Raw genomic sequence first — 19,981 nt, 5'->3', positions numbered from 1 at the left:
TAGTTAGTAAAATAATATGTAATTATATAAAATAATTAATATGTTTTTAATACCTCTACAGACTAACAGAATTAAACATAAGCATCAGTACATAACAAAAATGTTCAAGTTTTGAATCCTCCTGCAAACTATTGATTGCTACTGTGGCAAAGGTCTTTCAGGAAAGTAAATTGAATGTAGAGCTGTCTTATGCAAAATTGTCAGATGGACTATTAGTTGATTAAGTAGAAATAACACTATATAGTATTTGCAAAAACAACAGAGTTTTAGGAAGAATCAGCCTGTACAGAAAGTAGAGTTTTAAGCAAGATTGTTCTTATCTGTCAGAGAAGACAATATTGTTTCATTAAAAAAGCCAGACAACTAGGACACCTACTGTAAGCTAGTGTCTTCTAGACATGACAGGGATACTGTACTAAAAAAACCTCAAGTGATGTGCTTACCTAAGCAAGACATACATAGTAACTACACCAGTTGACATGCCATTGTGGATGAGGAAATTCACAAGGCCCTACTGATGAGAAATGGAGAATTCTCTAGGGATGAGTTCCCTAATGGTCAGCTCTGAAAACATGTACAAACAGCCAACACAAAATGGACTAAGTATCTTGTGTGTATGTGTGTGCTAGTGTGTGCACTCACATGTGTGTAAAAATAAAAGTTATAGAAGAAATGGTTATGGTTTTGAAAGAGAACAGAAGTTATATAGGAATAGTTATAGACATGGTATAAATACAGTACTCATGTATGAAATTCTCAAAAATATAAAGTTAAATTTTTTTTTAAACTGGGCAAAATATCATCTGCCCAGGCACCTTCCCTGACTCCTTGTATCATGTGAATTGTGTCCAAGTGTCTAGTGAACAGTGCCATGAGGCCCAAATACTGCTATCTCTACCTTCTTCCTGAGACAGAATGATGTCTCTGTGTGTGGATGGCCTGCAGGGATCTGGCAAGCTTGCTGGGATGTGCAAGAAGAGATGTTTCTTCCAGCATTGCTACTGTGAATTGAGCTGTGAAATGTAAAGACCCATACAAGCATGCATAAATGGAAGGATGCACACAACCTTTATTATCAAAGTCTCCACACATAAAATGAAAGTGATATCAGTATAGGGCTCAGATCTCTTCTGGTACAACAACTTCACTAACAATTAGATAGCTCCAGAACATATCCCTTGGTCTGAGTGGCTGATTAATATGTATTAGGTCCCAATATATGCCCATGGTTTAGTATCTCCATTGAAACTTATGCTGGTGTTCATCTCTACACTATTCACAATATCCGAGCTATAGAATCAGCCTAGGTCCTCATGAGTGAGTGAATGGATGAAGAAAATGTGGTGTACACATCCTATGAAGTCTTATTCTGCCATAAACAATAATAAAATTTTGTTACTTTAGGAAAAATGGAACTGGGGCTCTTCATGTTAAATGTAATAAGCTAATCTCATAAAGACAAGTAATGTATAACTTCTCTCACTTGTGAAATATAGCTAGGACAAAAGAACAAGAATGATTAAGGGAACAATTATTAAGGATATGGAAGCAGAAAAGAGGGAGAAGAGATCATAAGGAGTCATAGAGAGAATTATTATGATTAAAGCATATTCGTATGCATGTGTGTAAATGCTATGATGGAACCCATTACTTTACATACTTAACGAACATATATGAAGTGCAAACACATGCTGAAATTAGAGGATGAGTTAATTTAGTTAGGATTATCACGTTCATGAGATTATCAAGTTCATCTGGGCTGTGGATCCACTGTAAAGCCAACTTGGCTCGATCTCCTGCATATGCTTCTTTCAGTGGGCAGTGCCCTAACCTGCCTTCTTTGGTTTCTGAAGAATCTTCACTAGTGATGAGGACTAAATCAGGTGAAAGTGCCACCCTTGACTGTCCAGGCTTTGGAGTTGAGTGAAATAATTCTCTTTTTCTTATAAATCAAGGAAACAATAGTGGATTGGATAGACTTAAAACATGTCCATGGTTTCTTGACTATTTCAGAGGGGCTTGTCATAGGGGGAGAGATAATCTAAGAAAGTGACCACGAGCTAATATAGCAATATACACACATGAAGATGTCATATAGAAACTATATGGTAACTAAAATAAAAAAAAAAAACTATTGTATAATCTTACAAGAGATGTTGTTTAATTTGTCTTCCTTTGAGAGGAGGCTGACCCTGGTGGCTTGTTTCCAGTAAACAGGTTCTGTGGTGGCAAACACTGCATCAATTCTGCAGCTAGGGCATAGAGGGGGCTGCAACTTTCCTTGCTTATTCTTGGATTATTCACCTGGTGGAAGTCAGCTGTCATATGACAAGGACATTCAAGTGACCCCACAGAGAGGCCCACACTGTGGAGAAATGATGTCCCAGGTGAATGTGTTTTGTTGCCATAAGCACAGCCATGTCATGGATCAAAACCTTCAGACTCATGGAAATGGCAAGGTCTTCTCCTGGCCTAATATGGATATTGATGGACAGTTGACATTTAGCTAAAACCAGTATGTTCAGAAAGTATCAATCACAGGTCCCTCATCTCAGATGACTGCAGCCTGGGACTGCTCCCCTAGAATGACTCCTGCTGAGATTAGCTAACTGTCTCTCCTCTGTGGCTATGTACCGTAAACTTGCCTCCCTGCTCAGCTGTAGCTAATAAACCTCACAATAGGGGAGTTTTCCTCTGTCAATTCTGTAGATGAATGAAACCCAGGCCTTTGGATCATCCTAGTATAGAATATTTCTATACACAGATACTGAACCAGAATGAATGATATCTTTTCTCACATTACAAACACTAAGAAGCTGTCTGATACTTTATCATTATTTCATTTCCCAGAGAGATTTGATGCTTATAGATATTTTTTTGATGTGGTAGTTAAGAACATGGATTAGGGAACTGGAGAGATGTCTTGGTAGTTAAGAGCATTTGTTCCTCTTGCAACTGACCAGAGTTTAGTTTTTAGCACCTGTATCAGGCAGCTTATAACTACTGTAATTCCAGTTCCATGGGATCTAATGCTGAATTCTAAAATCCATGGTCACTGTACTTAAATGATTCACATATATACATTCAGGAACACACACACACAAATTCTTTTTGTTTGTTTGAGACAGAATTTTGCTATGTAGCCCGAACTTTACTGAAATTTATTTGTAGACTAGGCTGACCCAAACTCATAAATATCTGTCTACCTTTGCCTTCCAAGTTGTAGGATTGAAGACTTGCACCACTGTACTGGCTGGTTTTGTGTGTCAACTTGACATAAGCTGGAGTTATTACAGAGAAAGGAGCCTCTGTTGAAGAAATGTCTCTATAAGATCCAGCTGTAAGGCATTTTCTCAATTGCTGATCAAGGTGGGACGGGCCATTGTGAGTAGTGCCATCCCTGGGCTGGTGGTCCTGGGTTCTATAAGAAGGTAAGCTAAGCAAGCCAGGGAAAGCAAGCCAGTAAACAGCATCCTTCCATGGCCTCTGCATCAGTTCTTGCCTCCAGGTTTCTGCCCTATGTGAGTTCCAGTCCTGACTTTGGTGATGAACAGTAACCATTTCCTCACCAACTTGCTTCTTGGTCATGATGTTTTGTGTAGCAATAGAAACCCTGACTAAGACACTCCCTCCTCCATTTTTTTTTAAAGATCATATGTTCATAGCAGCCTTATTTATAATAGCCAGAAACTGGAAACAACCAGATGTCCTTCAACAGAGGAATGGATACAGAAATGTGGTACCTTTACACAATGGAGTACTACTCAGCTATTAAAAACAATGAATTTATGAAATTCTTGGGGAAATGGATAGACCTGGAAAATATCATCCTGAGTGAGATAACCCAATCACAAAAGAACACACATGGTATGCATTCTCTGATAAGTGGATATTAGCCCGGAAGATCGGAATACACAAAGTACAAGCCACAAACCATAAGAAACTCAAGAAGAAGGAAGATCAAAGTGTAGAGACTTCGTTCCTTCTTAAAAGGGGGAACAAAATACCTATGGAAGGGGTTTTAGAGACTCACTATGGAGCCGAGACTAAAGGAAGGATAATTCAGAGACTGCTCCACCTGGGAATCCTTCTCATATTCAGTCATCAAATCTAGACACTATTGTGAATGCCAGCAAGTTCTGGATGACAGGAGCCTGATATAGCTATCTTCTGAAAGGTTCTGACAGAACCCGACTAATACAAAAGTAGAGGCTCACAGCCATCCACTGGACTGAGTACAGGGTCCCCAACAAAGGAGCTAGAGAAAGGACCCAAGGAGCTGAAGGGTTTGCAGCCCCTTAGGACGAACAACAATATGAACTAACTAGTACCCTCAGAGCTCCCAGGGACTAAACCACCAACCAAAGAGTACACATGGCGGGACTAATGGCTCCAGCAGCATATGTATAGTAGAGGATGGCCAAGTCGGTCATCAATGGGAGGAGAGGCCCTTGGCTCTGTGAAGGTTCTATGCCTCAGTGTAGGGGAATGCCAGGGCCAGTAAGCAGGAGGGGATGGGATGGTGAGCAGGGGATGGGGGTGGGGGGAACAGGGGTTTGTTTTAATTTTTGTTTCTTTTTATTTTATTTTATTATTTTTTCTTTGTTTTGGAGGGGAACCTGGGAAGGGAGATATTGTAAATAAAGAAAACATCTAATAAAAAAAAGAAAACTTGTATTTTGGGCCAAGATCAGCCCAGTACTTCTTATTTTATGAATCGAGTTTTACTGTAATACAATCAAGTTTATTTGTTGAAATATTGCCTATAGCTGCATTTACATTATGAAAGCAGATAATAAATATTTGTGACTGACACTGTTATGTGCAAAAAAGTACTTACTACTATTTACATAATTAATAAACATTTGTATGTACAAGCTACATCAGATCAAGTCTAAACCTGTCTCTTTCTAGAATATTGGTCAAGTTACATAATCTTTATTGTAGTAGTTTGAAAGAGATTGGCCCCATAGACTCAAAGGGATGACACTATTAGGAAATTGTGGCTTTGTTGGAGGGAGTGTATCACTGGGGGCAGGCCTTGAGGACTCAGGTGCTCAAATCAGGCCCAGTGTTAATCTCTCTTCCTGCTGCCTGCCAATCCAGACGTAGAACTCTCAGCTCCTTCTACAGACACCATGACCACAGCAACTCTTATAAATGAAAGCATTTAATGGGGGACTGGCTTATGGTTCAGAGGTTTAGGCCATTGTCACCATGGAGTCTCTTCACAGCCATAGAAACCCTAAGACATTTATGGATTTTAGGATTTCTATATATAAAGTGAAAATTAAAAATGAAAATAATATTATTGAATGAGTTAATACATGTTTAGTTCCTGGCACATGGCAGGAACTTGAGTGCCAATTACATCATTATTGCCCAAAGCAGAGCTTCACCATCACTAGCATCAGCACCAGCATAGCCTTCACTATTTCCATCAGTCTTGGGGGATTTCTTTCATATCTCTCATACAACATGCCATCCTGCCTAACTTCTGTTTCTTTGTGTAGAGGATGACAATTCCCTCCCCACTGAGATTTAAGGACTGAATGAGGCAGAGCCTAGGAAGAGCTGGGTCAGCACATAGTACCAATTATGGTCAAAATTCCTGCTCTCTGTTTACCCACCTCTTCTGCATCTGTCCCAATAGTAAAGACAATATGGCAGAGGCCAAACTTACTTTGACCTAAATCCGAGGCAGGTTTCATGACCAAACACGACCTTCCATGTTCATAGATTGTAAGGTTTGTCCATTGCTGGGAAGAAACTAACATTGAACTGAAATGATCCATAAGTTAAAGACAAAAGCTGCTGGATCAGGAAATGTGTGAGTCTGGCTCCATTCATTTTGGTCTGGCCTGTCTCTGCCAACTAGATTGAAAGGCATGCAGAGCTCCCAGTCTCACACAGAACAGGAGTGGATATTTAAGTCCAAGGAGAAAGAGTTTTCTGGTGTTTTGTGCTGCTTTAGTTTCTCCAAGAGCCCAAAACAGTCACACCTGGATTGCTTCCCTGCCTTCCTTCCCTTCAAATCCTCAGAGGTCCTCAGGGCTAGCCCAGGTTTCTTGGCTAAGTGGGTACAGCTAGGGACAGACAGGGAATGTAGTTAGAGAATATGAGGGGAAGACATGATGGTGGATGTCAGAGAATCTGACCATGACCCACATTTGAGAGTTCCCTGAGAGCAAAGTTTACTAAAGGGGGAAGATTTCCTTCTAGTATGACTTGACCTGCAGAGTTAGGCACTCACAAACCTGAAAGTCTTCCATAGCACCTTTGTCTGGCACGTGCACACAGAGTGAATCCCAAGGCCTCCTTTGTGTTTCTGTTAATACAGTATGCAGAAGATCAAGACCCAATGTGAACGCATCACACAGCACCCAACAGCAGAAACACTGGCCCTCACACTTGGCTGCACAGTATGCCTGGCTGCCTGATCTTTTTGTTGTCTCTTGGGGCTTGTTTACTGATATGAGGAAGATAGACGGCCTGTAAAACACTAGTGTAAGAATTAAAAGATTGCTCAGTAATTTGGAGCTCTTACACCTTTATCCAAAACACAAGAAGCTGTCAGGAGTTGCAGCATATTAAATATGTAAAATGTCTGAGATCAGGACTAGACTTTGCCACAGATCAATGTAAACAGGGCTTTGGTGTTAAGCTGTTCACCGAGTCAAGACAGCCACACCTGTAACTCAAGGCAGTCCAGAACCTACGTTCTCCACCGTGACTCAACTTCTAGCCTGTGTTTCTTCATAATTGCTTGCTGCTGTGATTGCTGCTTTCATTGCCCCAGGAGCCTAGACAAGCCACACCTATATTGCTTCCATGCCCCACCTCCAGAGACTCACAGGCCCTTCTTGCCAGCCTAGGTTTCTTGCTAAAGTGGGCACACCCAGGGTTAGAAAATAGTCATACTGCCTTGCTAATAATGAAAAGGTCTGGAGTCCCAGACTGGCCTCAGTGCCTGCATATAGAACTGCAGTCAAAACTTTGATCCCAGAGACAAGACCTCTTTGGACCAAGGTAATTTCTGCTGTTCAGAGCCTTGTAAGGGAAAACGTTCCCTGCTTTCCGTCCAGCCCTTGGTGCTTCTGTGGCCTTCACCTAAGATACAAGGTACTGGAGAATGGAGAAATGTAGAGTTTCTTATAATTAGAGTGCTGCTTGTAATGTTCTTATTCCCTGCCTAAAGACAACTCTCAAGCAAGGTTTGGTTACAGGAAGGTGAACAATTGGTTGCCATTATAAAAGCATATGTACTTCTTATACCTGGTGTTATTAACCAGAATCTAATACTTAGACATGTCTAGAGAGACAAACTTCTGATGGGGTTATGGATACCACATGCAGAATCCTTGGTGGTGTCTCTTGGGAGATGAGTGAAGGAATATAGAAATCAGAGGGACAGGTTTGCTGCCAGATGCACAGGAATTCTCAGTTTAAAATCAGGAAGAACTGTCATTCACTAGCTGTGGGGAGAGCTAGAACAGAGATGGACAAGTACACTCTGCTTTCACCTAAGCCTGGTGATTCAATGCAAAAGAAGTACCTGTGAGAAGTACCATCCAGATGTGGCAGTGGATGGCATTTCAAAAGCATCATAGCCTGGAGACCAGTGAATAAAGGGATGGGAAATTCCACTTAGGGATTACTGTCCTTGAAATATATTCTTAGTACACTTTAAATAGTAATTCGTATGCTACAAAGATGGCTCAGTGTTTAAGAGCACTTGCTGCTCCTGTGGAAGCTCAGGGTTTCAAACCTAGCACTCACAGTGGGCAACTTACAACTGTCTGAGACTCTAGTTCCAGAAGATCAGACTACTTTGACCTTCACAGGTAACAGGCACACACATGGTGCATGTACATACAGGCAAGCAAAATATTCATGTACATAAATACAACAGACAAGTCATTAAAACATTTTAATGTGAATATGGGGTGAGGACTTAGGGAAGTTCTCACTAAAGAATTTCATAAGATTCTAGGAACATCTAAGAAAAAAAATGTTTTTCTTTTCTCTTTCTTTCTCAGACAGGTAATGATGGCTTCCCCTCCACAATCTCGTATACATTATACTTCTTCAAAGAGGTCTGAGTCAAAGGATACCCAAAAAGAGCGTAAGTAGAAATCACAAATCAATTTGGACCATCTCCTAATCTCACCGAGGACAATAAGGTTTAAGGGTCCTGCTTCATTTTCTTAGCCACAAATCTATTTACTCTGGCTAAAATACTCAGAGGTATAATATTGAAATCTCAAGGCACTTAGATCTTTCCTCATTAGTTGTATTTAGAATTGTTTGTTCATTTTGACTAAAATAGTAAAGAAAAAAATTAAACAACATACTTATGCTTGGTTAATAGTTTTTGATTATTGTTGCCATGTAGAGACTTTATAAATAAGGAAAAGATAACTCCATAAGAACTGGCAAGTGTTGAACATGTCTTGCAACCAGGAGTGTATTCAGTTCTTTTCTGTGCCTTGATCTATAAATCAGGCTGCCCTATTTCCTTTTCCTTTGTTTTTATGGCCATGTCTTCTCAAAGCAATACCTATCACAGAAATTCAGAATTCATTGTTATTAGAGTGGACCCTAAACATTAAGACTAATGGGTCTTATGTTTTTCTGTTATCTGGCAGTTCAGGAATATCCCAGAACCTTCAGAGTTCATGACTCACAACAGATGGTGTGGGTCCTGACTGGAAATTCTTTAACAGCAGTTCCTGCTAGCAACAATGTCAAGCCTGGTAGGTGGTATGTGATGGTGCAGGTAAAGAGCCACCAGTTCCACTGGGAGTGGACATCAGCCTGCACAAACCTTGTGGTGCTCCTTCCCTGGTCACCAATCTTATGTTCAGAGGAGAGGCAAGAAGAAAATGGTGGTTCCCCTTCTATGTATAGGAAAGCCTATACATAGAAATGACAGTGCAGGGAGCCAGGAATTCCCCTCACAAAAGCATCTTCAGATAGGAAAGATTTGTCTTCCCACAATCACTGCTTCTTTTTAGAATGGTGTTCCTCTAAATTCCAACTAGTATCTACACATGTTTATAGATTCAGATTCTCTCATCTTTCCACCGTCAAGCTTACACACTCTTCTCTCTTGTTATATCCTCTTCTAATAATGGTGAAACATTCCTTTTTTCCATCGAAAGGCAATCAATCCATCTCAGCCGTGTCTCATTTCTTTAAAACTTTCATATTTTATTTGTCTCCTCACTTTACCTTGTCCACCCCCAACAGACCTCTTAGATCATATTCCCAGTCTTAATACTAAGACAACCTATTGATTCCCACCACCACCCTATCCCTACCACCACTTGTTTTAGTCAGATTTTCATAGTAGGACAGACTATCCTCACCACCACCTAAATAATTTTAAAACTACCTAAAGGTTGATTTGGGTCCATAATTTCAGAGTTTTCAGAGCCTTCTACTGGCTCCTTTATTTGTTAGGTCCATGTAAAGACAGACACATGGTATGTAGGAAAGAGTTACTCATCTCATGGTGGACAGAAAGTAAGGGGAAGGTTCCAATCTTCTTGCTTTAAAGAAACATCAACAGTGATCAGTTAGGTCCTGTGTCCATTACCTCATTCAACTATGAACTCACTAATGGATTAGTGCATTGGTGAGGTTAGAACTCTGATGATCTGATCACATCTCAATAGTGCCACTAGGTGGGCTTCAAACCTTCAGTATACAAGATTTTGAGGGATTATTTCATATTCAAAGCACAACAATGTTCTGTTTGCTTGTGACAATCACAGACACATTTCAATGGAAGATTGTTCATACAACTTGCCTTCTTTGATTCTTGGACACAATTATAACATAGTCCATTCTGTTTGCACATGTGCTATACAAAACTTTCTATTTGGAAGAATATACTACAAATTGTTAATACTGGCTACTCTTCCTCTTGGAAAGAGAATAGAGTTTGCTGGTATTCCTTCCTGCTTTGGTATATATACCTGCATATACTTAAAATATATAATTAGCATGTGTAATTTCCATAGTTTTTATTAAACAATTTAAAGTCATCTTTTAAATTTGTTACATAATCTGTACCCTTATTTTCAAGAAGAGAAAGATAATAATAAATATTATATGAACTCCTTCCTTAAATATAATTACTATTAACAATTTTTCTACAAATATCATATACATAGTATTATTACATACAGTATTACATGCTACAAAAATTTCAAATGAACTGTTTTTAAACTACTTCTTTAATTTCATGATAAATCATACATGTTATTATTCCTCAAAGATATTGCTATATACATGAGTAAAAAATCTATATATGGTATTTTACAAAGAAGTTTGACATCTAGATTTCAGTCTCATTTTCTTCAGTTCATTTTTCCAAGGCCACCTCTAGCACCCACACCTAAAGAACACACCTCTGTTCTTGAAGAACTTGGAAAATGATGGATTACTTAGTCTTGAACAGCCTTCACCTTCTCTTCTATAAGAACAATTATTCTTGTGTATGTTACTGTCTTCTCTTTTAGACTTTTTTGGTTCATAGTCTCTTGGAGATATCTGAATGATTGGATTCCTCAAAGCTCTATCTGCTGTAATACAATGCCTGTGAAGGGACGGCAAGTTATCTCTTGGTTTAGTATGTGACTTCTATGCTCATCACTCTGCCACTTATGTTCCCAACAAAGTCCTCTGAATGTTTTACTCCTGTCCTTTCCAACATCTTTAGTTTTGTGTGTCCTCAAAACAAATCATGGATCTATCTTCTGAAAATTGCTGAGAAGATTTATTAATGTAACTACCACCCACTTTGTTCACTCACACCTCAAGAATAGGAGGCACCCTTGATGATTCAGGGATGATTCAACCCACTGGTACATACTAATGATTCTGTGGACAATATACCTCATTTGTGAGATACAACCTCCTACAACCTGGGTCACCATCATCACTCCCTCACTGCCTCCCATCCCCATATAATTTGGGTAGTTTCATCTATTCCCTACATAGCAGAACTTTGAACAACCCTCTTAATACATATGATTGAATATGGTCATGTCTGAGTGTCTGCTCATGGGAGAGCACGGGAGGAGAGGAAGAGGCCTAAGTGCACCATTCTGCTTTCAGATCCTTGAACATAGAAGCTCTTTTGCATGCAAGGGACTTCCTTTTCATGTTGTGATCTCTCTCCAACCCCTCCACTGTCCAGTTTCCATTTTTTCATATGGGTGTTCTCTCTCTTAGCCTTACTATCTGGACTTGAAATCCACTTCTTCAGAGAAGTATTCTAAATCTGGTCTTACTTTTGTTTTTCCAGGCTTTGGTCACTTCTCCCCAAACAGAGTTTTTGGTTATTTTTCTTTTTACATATCTTCCAATTTTCTCAATAGTTTATACCTTTTATAGGAAATGATGATGTGTGTCTTGCCCTAAGCCAAATCTCTAGTGCCCACATAGTGCTTTGCCTTACATGGGTGGGTATTAAGTAGTTCTTGAATGGATTTTTTTCCTGTCCTCTATTAAGAAATAGATACAGAATACCAAAACTCTTGGGAATCTCATCCTAAATTATTAAATAGTTAAATTCAACCAAGAATCAAAGAAAACTCACACAATGAGAACTCCAATGACACAGTGGTATATTTCTTCCATATATATAAAACCAGTGGGCCAGCTCAGGCTGGGTCCCATGTTGGTTCCATGATGCCACCAGAGGCCAAGGATCCTACCTTTATGCCTCAGCAACCTCAAATTTACCTAAGCTATCATTTAAGTGTTTGATGAGGTAACAAGATGACACTAAAGGTGACAAAGTATTTTTAGGTGAGTCTAGTCTTAAGGAGCAATTTTAGAAACCCTATGGCATACTTCTACTCATAAATAGTAGGCCACATAAGTGCATGACTATATTACTATTTTAGATGCAAGGATAACAAGATATTTTATTTGATATTGGAGAAACAATGGACCCAGGTGATAACTGAGGTTCTGGTATCAAGAAGAAAAAAGTCTCAGGAAAGCAATGAAGAATCACTATTATGTGGCTAACATGGGAGCTTGGATGGAGAAAGATTCTCACCATCCCTGATTTAGAGGGATGTCAGGGTGGGAGGTGAGAGACTGGATTTATCTGTGCTTGAAGTCTGACATCTTCCCAATTTTTCTTGTGTTTCTAGTCATTCTTAGCTTGATAGCATGTAGAGACACGGAATTCCAAGATGAAGAGAAAGGTAATCTAGTTTTCCTGGGAATCAAGGGCAGAAGTCTCTGCCTCTTTTGTGCTGAGATCGAGGGCAAACCAACTTTGCAGCTTAAGGTGAGTAGATGCAGTCACTGACTGAAATAAGTCACGTAGTCTTCTGTCTAAGGCGACTTACCACTTGCCCTACTATAGTAGAGTATAACAGTATAGCCATGCAAGCTTGTATCATTCCCAGTAAGGAAGGAACTTCCTCTTGCCTGGTCCCTAAATAAATAACAATGCTGCTGAATAGATAATAGATATAACATTTTTTTTTTTTTTAAACTCCAGGGCAAAGATATTGTGAAATCAGAGTATCAAAGCCATGGAAATGTCTCTTCAAAGTTAAGGAACAGTGCCTTCTCCATCCTTAGTCCTGGATAACTTCCTCTTAGATATTCTCAGAGATGCTAATATGCCACAGTTAGCAAAGGATCGCTAATCTGGATTTTTTAATAGTACATGTCCATATTGGTGTGCTAAAAGAAAAGATTTATAATTAAAACCCAAATCCTTTACTAATGATGGAAATTATAATGCATAAATTCACCCAGAGGTTGGGACTCTAGGCTGGCTGGCATGAACCTGTAGATGGATGCACACCAGGATGCATACCCACCCTTACCCCATTCTGTTCTAGGGAACACAATGCTTCAAAGAATCAGTAACTCTCTGTATCACAGGATCTTGGGAGAAAGACGGGTTATTGGAAATTGTGTGTGCCTGTTTTGATAGCTTATTATGTTTCATCTGTCTGAATCCCTAATCCCTATCCCTCCAATTGGATAATAGTTACTCCCATGATGTGCACCCACTGCTCAGTTACTGGGGCCCCTCTCACTGGTACTCTTAATTAACAAGCCTCTTTTTGTTTTATCCCTAGGATATAGACATCATGAATTTGTACAATGAGGGAAAAGCACAGAAAGCCTTTCTCTTCTACCATGGCATAGAGGGCTCCACTTCTGTCTTTCAGTCAGTCTTCTATCCTGGCTGGTTTATAGCCAGCTCTTCCACAGCAAGACAGACAATCATCCTCACACAGCAGAGGGGTGAAGCTAATAACACTAACTTCTACTTAGAGTCTGAGAATTAAATCCAGAGTGGGCCACATGTGGCGAGTTCCAGGCCAAAGAATCAAACTGTTGGAGAAGCTTTTACTTGAAAACATAGCAAGGCATCTTAGATGACAACCATGCCACCCCTTCTCCAGACATCCATGTCCAAAATGCCATTCCTTTGAACATCATTCCAGCATGAAGCCCAACAATCACTTTCATTCTTTTCTGATCATGTCCACCATCCATCCAGCTACCGAGTCCAGTCAAGTCATAGTCTTCTTACATGCAACTCTCTCTCCCTCTTCTCACAGCAGCCAATGGAGCAGACATGTGGATTCCAAATCCTCAATGCAAGGTTCTTCCTTCTTCATTTTATGTATGCTTATTGTAATACATTATGTATATTTAAACGGATGATAAATAACTAAAAGGTAAATGTCAAGAATGAGGCAACATAAAAGACATATCCTATGTCTTGGTAATTGAGGTAAATTCAGAACATCATCAGTTAATAATCTGACACACAGTGTATACTTGCACTGTAGTGACTGTTAACCAAAGTGAATATAAAATGAATCCAAATTTCAAGGAGTCATTCACATCAATTAGAATTTCAAATTAATTATACTGTCTTTATTTTCCTTTATAATGTGTTTGGAAATTGAAGGGTCAGCTCAGATAATTTCTTGTGTTGTCTGGAATTTTAGAAATATTTATGTGGATACTTTTAAGTAAGTTGTTTATTTTGTGAGAGTGTGGTGGTTTGAATAAGAATGGTCCTGTAGACTCATATTTGAGTGGTTAGGTATCAGGGAATGGAATGTTTGAAAGGATTACAAGGCTTAGGAGGTGTGGTTTTGTTGGAGTAGGTGTGGTCTTCTTGGAGGAATTGTGTCACTGGGATTGGGCTTTGATGCCAGGGGCCAGCCCCAAGGGTGTGTGTCTTCTTTCTTTTCCTTTCTTCCTGTGGCAGCAGAGGGGGAAGAGCATTGGTGAAGGCTAAGACATTGTCTTAAGAGAAATTTAGAGTTGCTGTATAATAAAAAGTTTACTTATCTAAGTCTAAGTCACTACGCTTTTATAGCTGACCTGCCTTCTGTGATTCTCTGAGGCCAGAAACTGCAGTTTAGCATCTTATCCTAAAATAGCAGGAGATTAAGTAAAGGATTAATTGCTAGAGCCTTTTCCCTATTGTCCAGATGCCTCTTTCTTGTGGGCTATGGGGAAGTTTGGAGCAATAAACTTCTGTTGAACCAGGAAAGAATAACACTCACACAAGGAAAAACTTTTACATCAGTAAATATGCATAATCTCACAAAAATTATATACAGATTCATGCATGCTCATTTTATTCATTCATATATTTCCATTCATACCCAATTGGGCCCAGTTTGCATGCATTCTCACAATTACACACTTACACACACACACACATGCATACATTCTCACAATTACATGCTTATACACACATCCATACTTATGCATATGGAGCAAAGGACCAAGCACTGGTGCAGAAAGAACTCACTCATTCTAGATGAAAAATGGAGCTCCAGTCTTTATTACATAGAGAAAGAAAAGGCTTCTACCCTTTTAATGCTAAATGAATTAAACCCATGTTTGTAAGAAAAAAAAGCTTTGTTTCTTTAATAAGACTAAGCCTGCCTTGTCCTTTACCATGGGACCTCTTCTGTCCCATGGTAAGGAGAAGCCTGCCTGCTCCTTGAGCTCTCTGCAGCATCTTCTTTTTTCCTCCTTCCCTCTGCATTCTGCACATTGCTCTATTAGTTTTTTATGTTACCTATAGTTCCTATCTAAGTTATTCCATGCTGCATTCTCCTTCTAATCTAAAAGGTGTTCTGTCCAAAAACTTCTCCTCAGCTTAGTTCCTCTCTCAGCTAAGTTCTTCTCTCAGCTCATGTCTTCTCACCTCTAAGCCTCTCACCTCAGTCCCAGTTCTGACTCTTTTGTCCTTAGCCTTTAAGTATCTTTCCGAATACATGATCACATGTTTAAAAGTTCATCAAAATTTACACAGAAAATTAAATCACAACTTGAAATAGAAGTTTACAATAGAGAATGTTTACATGTACATCCATTAGGAGTAATTATCTAGCTAAACATCCATCACCTGTCTCAGCTCCACAGGTTCACCAAAGGTTTAAAGCCATAACTAAGTTATAAGTAAAGTTTTGTATAGATAAACCTGGTCCATATTTTATCTTCTGTTCTAACACCTATAATAAATTGTTAGTTCCCTTTTTATGACCTTTGGTTAATTGTTTTACAACCTCTTGGAATGTGCTCTGAGCAGGGAAAGTCTGGTTAATATATAAGAGCAATTAACTGCTGACACGGGAGACTGGCAGAGTTCTCATCGCAGTTTTGACTATCAGAAAAGGACCTACTAGCAATCCCACAATAAATGAGGTTAATAATCATTGATATAATTTTAGGAATTCTTATAGGATCATCATAAGGTTTTAAGTCATCTATTTATCTATATAGCATCAATATAAGATAGTACATCTTCATAGATCTGTAGAGATCTGCTCCAAAGGTGTGTGTTATTACTTAGTGATTATTATATATATATAATAACAGGTAAAGCATATTATTAGCAGGAATCTTTCCTAAAATGAATCCCTTACAGCTTTGCTTAATAAGAGTGCACCCATCACAGATTATATAAAAATCTGAAGCAAGCCATTTCAGGATGATCACCTGCTAGTTATTAGCTTGTCCCATTGTGGCTCCTGACACTTTGAGGTTTTAAGAGCCTATGCCAGGCCCAGAGTCTTCCTCTCTGCCTATGGATCAGTATTTACAATACTTAGCTACTTTTCCAGCATCATGTTTGCCTGTGTGCCACCATCCTCCCTGCAATGATGATTGTTAATGGATTTAACTTCTGAAACAGTAAGCAAGCCCCCAGTTAAGTGCTTCCTCTTTTAAGAGTTTCTGTAGTCATGGTGTCTCTTAACAGCAATAGAACAGTGACTGAGGCAGAGGGTTACTTTAGCTAAAAGCCACATGGTTTGCAGTACACTATGAGATCCTGACTAAAAACATAAGCATGATAACTTCTTCCCCTTCAGACCTCACATATGCAAAGCAGAAATTAGGGTTTATGCTGCAAACCCACTGCTGAATTAAAAGTTCTTGATCAGGTGAAATATGTTCCAACATCTGTCCTGAAATTATCTCCTGTAATGTCACCAGCAATGATTCCATTTGGGATATTCTTTGAATCCTGTCTTACATCTTGCTTACCTCTTAGTCTTGTCATTTCCATGCAACAAGCTTCAAGAAGATATTATATGACAGCTTGCTATCTAGCTTATTCAAACCAGTCCCATTGGTTAACTCTTCCTGTTCCATAGGACATCTGAGGAAGGATGGTTAAAGGATCTACTTGGTACTCACACTTGCAGAAACATGAAGACCCCCCAGCCAGCATACATGTGAGGGGGTCAGTCATAGCTACTCTTTCCTTTCCCTCACCAACACAATTCTACCATGTGCTCTATGTTGTTCCCCCAAAGGTCTCAGCAGGAGTAAGACAGTCACACATCTAAGAACTCCTCCATGCATTTATCTTCCTCATTTCCCTTCTTCAGTTCCCCAGCTCCAACTCTTGTTCCCTGGAACAAGATGCCACACATGCATGCCTGTATCTCAGGATCTGCCCTAGGAAAACATATTCTACCAAAGCAAGCATCTCTCTTCTCTACTGATCACTGTAATGCATTTCTTTCCTCTGTATTTCTTTCAATGCCTTTATGAGACTCTGGCATGCACATGACTGCATAGCCCTCCTCCTCCTTCTTCTGAGACAGATTTCTTTTTATGTATAAACCTAGTTGTCTTAGAACTTGATCTGTAGACCAGGCTTGCTAGCCTTGAATTCAGAGATCTGTCTGCCTCTGCTTCCCAGTGTTGGGAAAGGTGTATACCGCTATGCCTGGCTCTGTTATGTCTTAACATCCTATATCTGAAGTATTTGAGGCCACAGTTTATCTCTGCAGCCAAAGGCAATACCTTCTCTTCTTTGAAGTCATAACAATTTTACTTTTTTGTGGAAGATTTCTTTTGAAATCTTTGTATGGCTTTGTACTATTCTTGACTGCTGCATAACAGTTCCTCAAGAAATGTTTCCGAAAGCTCAGAATACCCAAGAAAAAATTCATAGGCCACATGAAGCTCAAGAAGAAGGAAGACCAAAGTATGGATGTTTTGGTTCTCCTTAAAAGGGGGAACAAAATACTCACAGGAGGAAATATGGAGAAAAGTTGTGGAGCAGAGACTGAAGAAAAGGACATCCAGAGACTGCCCCACATGGTGTTCCATCCCATAGACAGTCACCAAACACAGACACTATTGCAGATACCAAGAAGTGCTTGATGACAGGAAACTGATATAGTTGTCTCCTGAGAGGCACTGCCAGAGTCTGACAAATACAGAAGCAGAGGCTCACAGCCAACCATAGGACTAAGCATGGGGACTCCAATAGAGGAGTTAGAGAAAGAACCCAAGGAGCTGAAGGAGTTTGCCACCTCATAGGAAGAACAACAATATCAACCAACTAGAACCCCCTCCCCAGAGCTTCCGGGGACTAAGCCACCAACCAAAAAGTACACATGGAGGGACTGATGGCTCCAGCCACATATGTAGCAGAGGATGGCCTTGTCAGGCATCAATGGGAGGAGAGGCCCTTGGTACTGTGAAGGTTCTATGTCGCAGTGTAGGGGAATGCCAGGACACTGAGGCAGGAGTGGGTGGGTGGGTGGGGGAACACTTTCATAGGTGTATGGGGAGGGTGGATAGGATAGGGGGATTCTGGGAGGTGGGTGAAACCAGGAAAGATGGTAACTTTTTAAATGTAAATAAATCAAATATCTAATTTTAAAAATGGGGAAAAAAAAGAACTTCAAGTCTCTATGAAAGAAATCTAAGAAGATCTCAGAAGATGGAAAGATCTCCCATGCTCATGGGTTAGCAGGATTAATATAGTAAAAATGGCCATCTTGCCAAAAGCAATCTACAGATTCAGTGCAATCCCCATCAAAAGTCCAAATCAATTCTTCATAGAGTTAAAAAGAGCAATTCTCAAATTCATCTGTAATAACAAAAAAATACAATATTGAAAACTATTCTCAACAATAAAAGAACTTCTGGTGGAATCACCATTCCTGACCTCAAGCTGTACTACAGAGCAATAGTGATTAAAAGTGCATGGTATTGGTACAGTGACAGGCAGATAGATCAATGGAATAGAATTGAAGACCCAGGAATGAGCCCACACACCTATGGTCACTTGATCTTTGACAAAGGAGCTAAATTATCTAGTGGAAAAAGATAGCATTTTCAACAAATGGTGCTGGCTCAACTGGCGGTTAGCAAGCAGAAGAACGCAGATCTATCCATTCTTATCTCCTTGTTCAAAGCTCAAGTCCAAGTGGACCAAGGACCGCCACATAAAACCGGATACACTGAAACTAATAGAAAAGAAAGTGGGGAAGTGCCTCAAGCACATGGGCACAGGGGAAATTTTTCTGAACAGAACACCAATAACATGTTCTAAGATCAAGAATTGACAAATGGGACCTCATAAAGTTGCAAAACTTCTGTAAGGCAAAAGACACTGTCAATAGGACAAAACGGCAACCAATAAATTTGGAAAAGATCTTACCAATCCTATATCTGATAGATGGCCAATATCCAATATATACAAAGAACTCAAGAAGTTAGACTCCAGAGAACCAAATAATCCTATTTAAAAACTGGGGTGCAGAGCTAAACAGAGAATTCTCAACTGAGGAATCTCGAATGGTTGAGAAGCACTTAAAAGAAATGTTCAACTTCCTTAGTCATCAGGGAAATGCAAATCAAAACAACCCTGAGATTCCACCTCACACCAGTCAGAATGTCTAAGAACCAAAACTCACATGACAGCAGATGTTGATGAGGATGTGGAGAAAGAGAAACTCTCCTCCCTTGCTGGTGGGATTGCAAGGTAGTAAAAACCACTTTGGAAATCAGTCTGGTGGTTCCTAAGAAAATTGGAAATAGTTCTACCTGAGAACCCAGCTATATCACTCCTGGGCATATGCCCAAAAGATGCTCCAACATATAACAAGGACACATGCTCCACTATGCTCATAGAAGCCTTATTTATAATAGCCAGAAGCTGGAAACAACCCAGATGTCCCTCAACTGAAGCATGAATACAGAAAATGTGGTACATATACACAGTGGAGTACTATATAGCAATTAATAACAATGACTTCATGAAATTCACAGGCAAATGGATGGAACTAAAAAATATCATCCTGAGTGAGGTAACTTAGACACAAAAGAGCACACAAGGTATGTACTCACTAATAAGTGTACTCACTAATTATTCCAAAAGCTCACAATGCCCATGATAAAACTCATAGATGATATGGAGCTTAAAAGGAAGGAAGACCAGGGTGTGGATGCTTCAGTCCTTCATTGAGGGGGGAACAGGACAATTGTGGGAGGTACAGGGAGAGGGAGAGCAGGGAGGGAAAGGAGAGAGGGAGGAAATAAGGGTAGCAGTATCGCAATCTTGAGGAGATGTGAGAGAGGTACAGAAGGTCAGGAAATTGAACAAAAATATGTAGCAGGTGGGATTAGGAAATGGAGATAGCAACTGGAT

The 19,981-nt window shown here is 39.7% G+C and overlaps 1 protein-coding gene across 3 annotated transcripts; it reads left to right on the top strand.

Moving 5' to 3' along the window:
• The first annotated feature begins 6,881 nt into the window (after positions 1-6,881).
• On the top strand, positions 6,882-14,365 carry Il36b (interleukin 36 beta). Of its 3 annotated transcripts, none has more exons than XM_031373306.1 (5): positions 6,882-7,029; positions 8,040-8,125; positions 8,649-8,756; positions 12,177-12,316; positions 13,125-14,365. In XM_031373306.1, the coding sequence occupies exons 2-5, from the start codon at positions 8,047-8,049 to the stop codon at positions 13,335-13,337; spliced, it is 540 nt and encodes a 179-aa protein (XP_031229166.1). In that variant the 5' UTR covers positions 6,882-7,029; positions 8,040-8,046; the 3' UTR covers positions 13,338-14,365. The 3 variants fall into 3 exon arrangements, with proteins under 3 accessions (XP_031229166.1, XP_031229167.1, XP_031229165.1); XM_031373307.1 differs by having other exon boundaries at positions 6,882-7,122; positions 8,044-8,125; XM_031373305.1 differs by having other exon boundaries at positions 6,882-7,122.
• Positions 14,366-19,981: the final 5,616 nt, after the last annotated feature.

Source organism: Mastomys coucha, unplaced genomic scaffold, assembly GCF_008632895.1.
Source record: "Mastomys coucha isolate ucsf_1 unplaced genomic scaffold, UCSF_Mcou_1 pScaffold15, whole genome shotgun sequence".
Taxonomy (NCBI): domain Eukaryota; kingdom Metazoa; phylum Chordata; class Mammalia; order Rodentia; family Muridae; genus Mastomys; species Mastomys coucha.
This window is presented reverse-complemented; position numbering and strand designations above follow the sequence as displayed.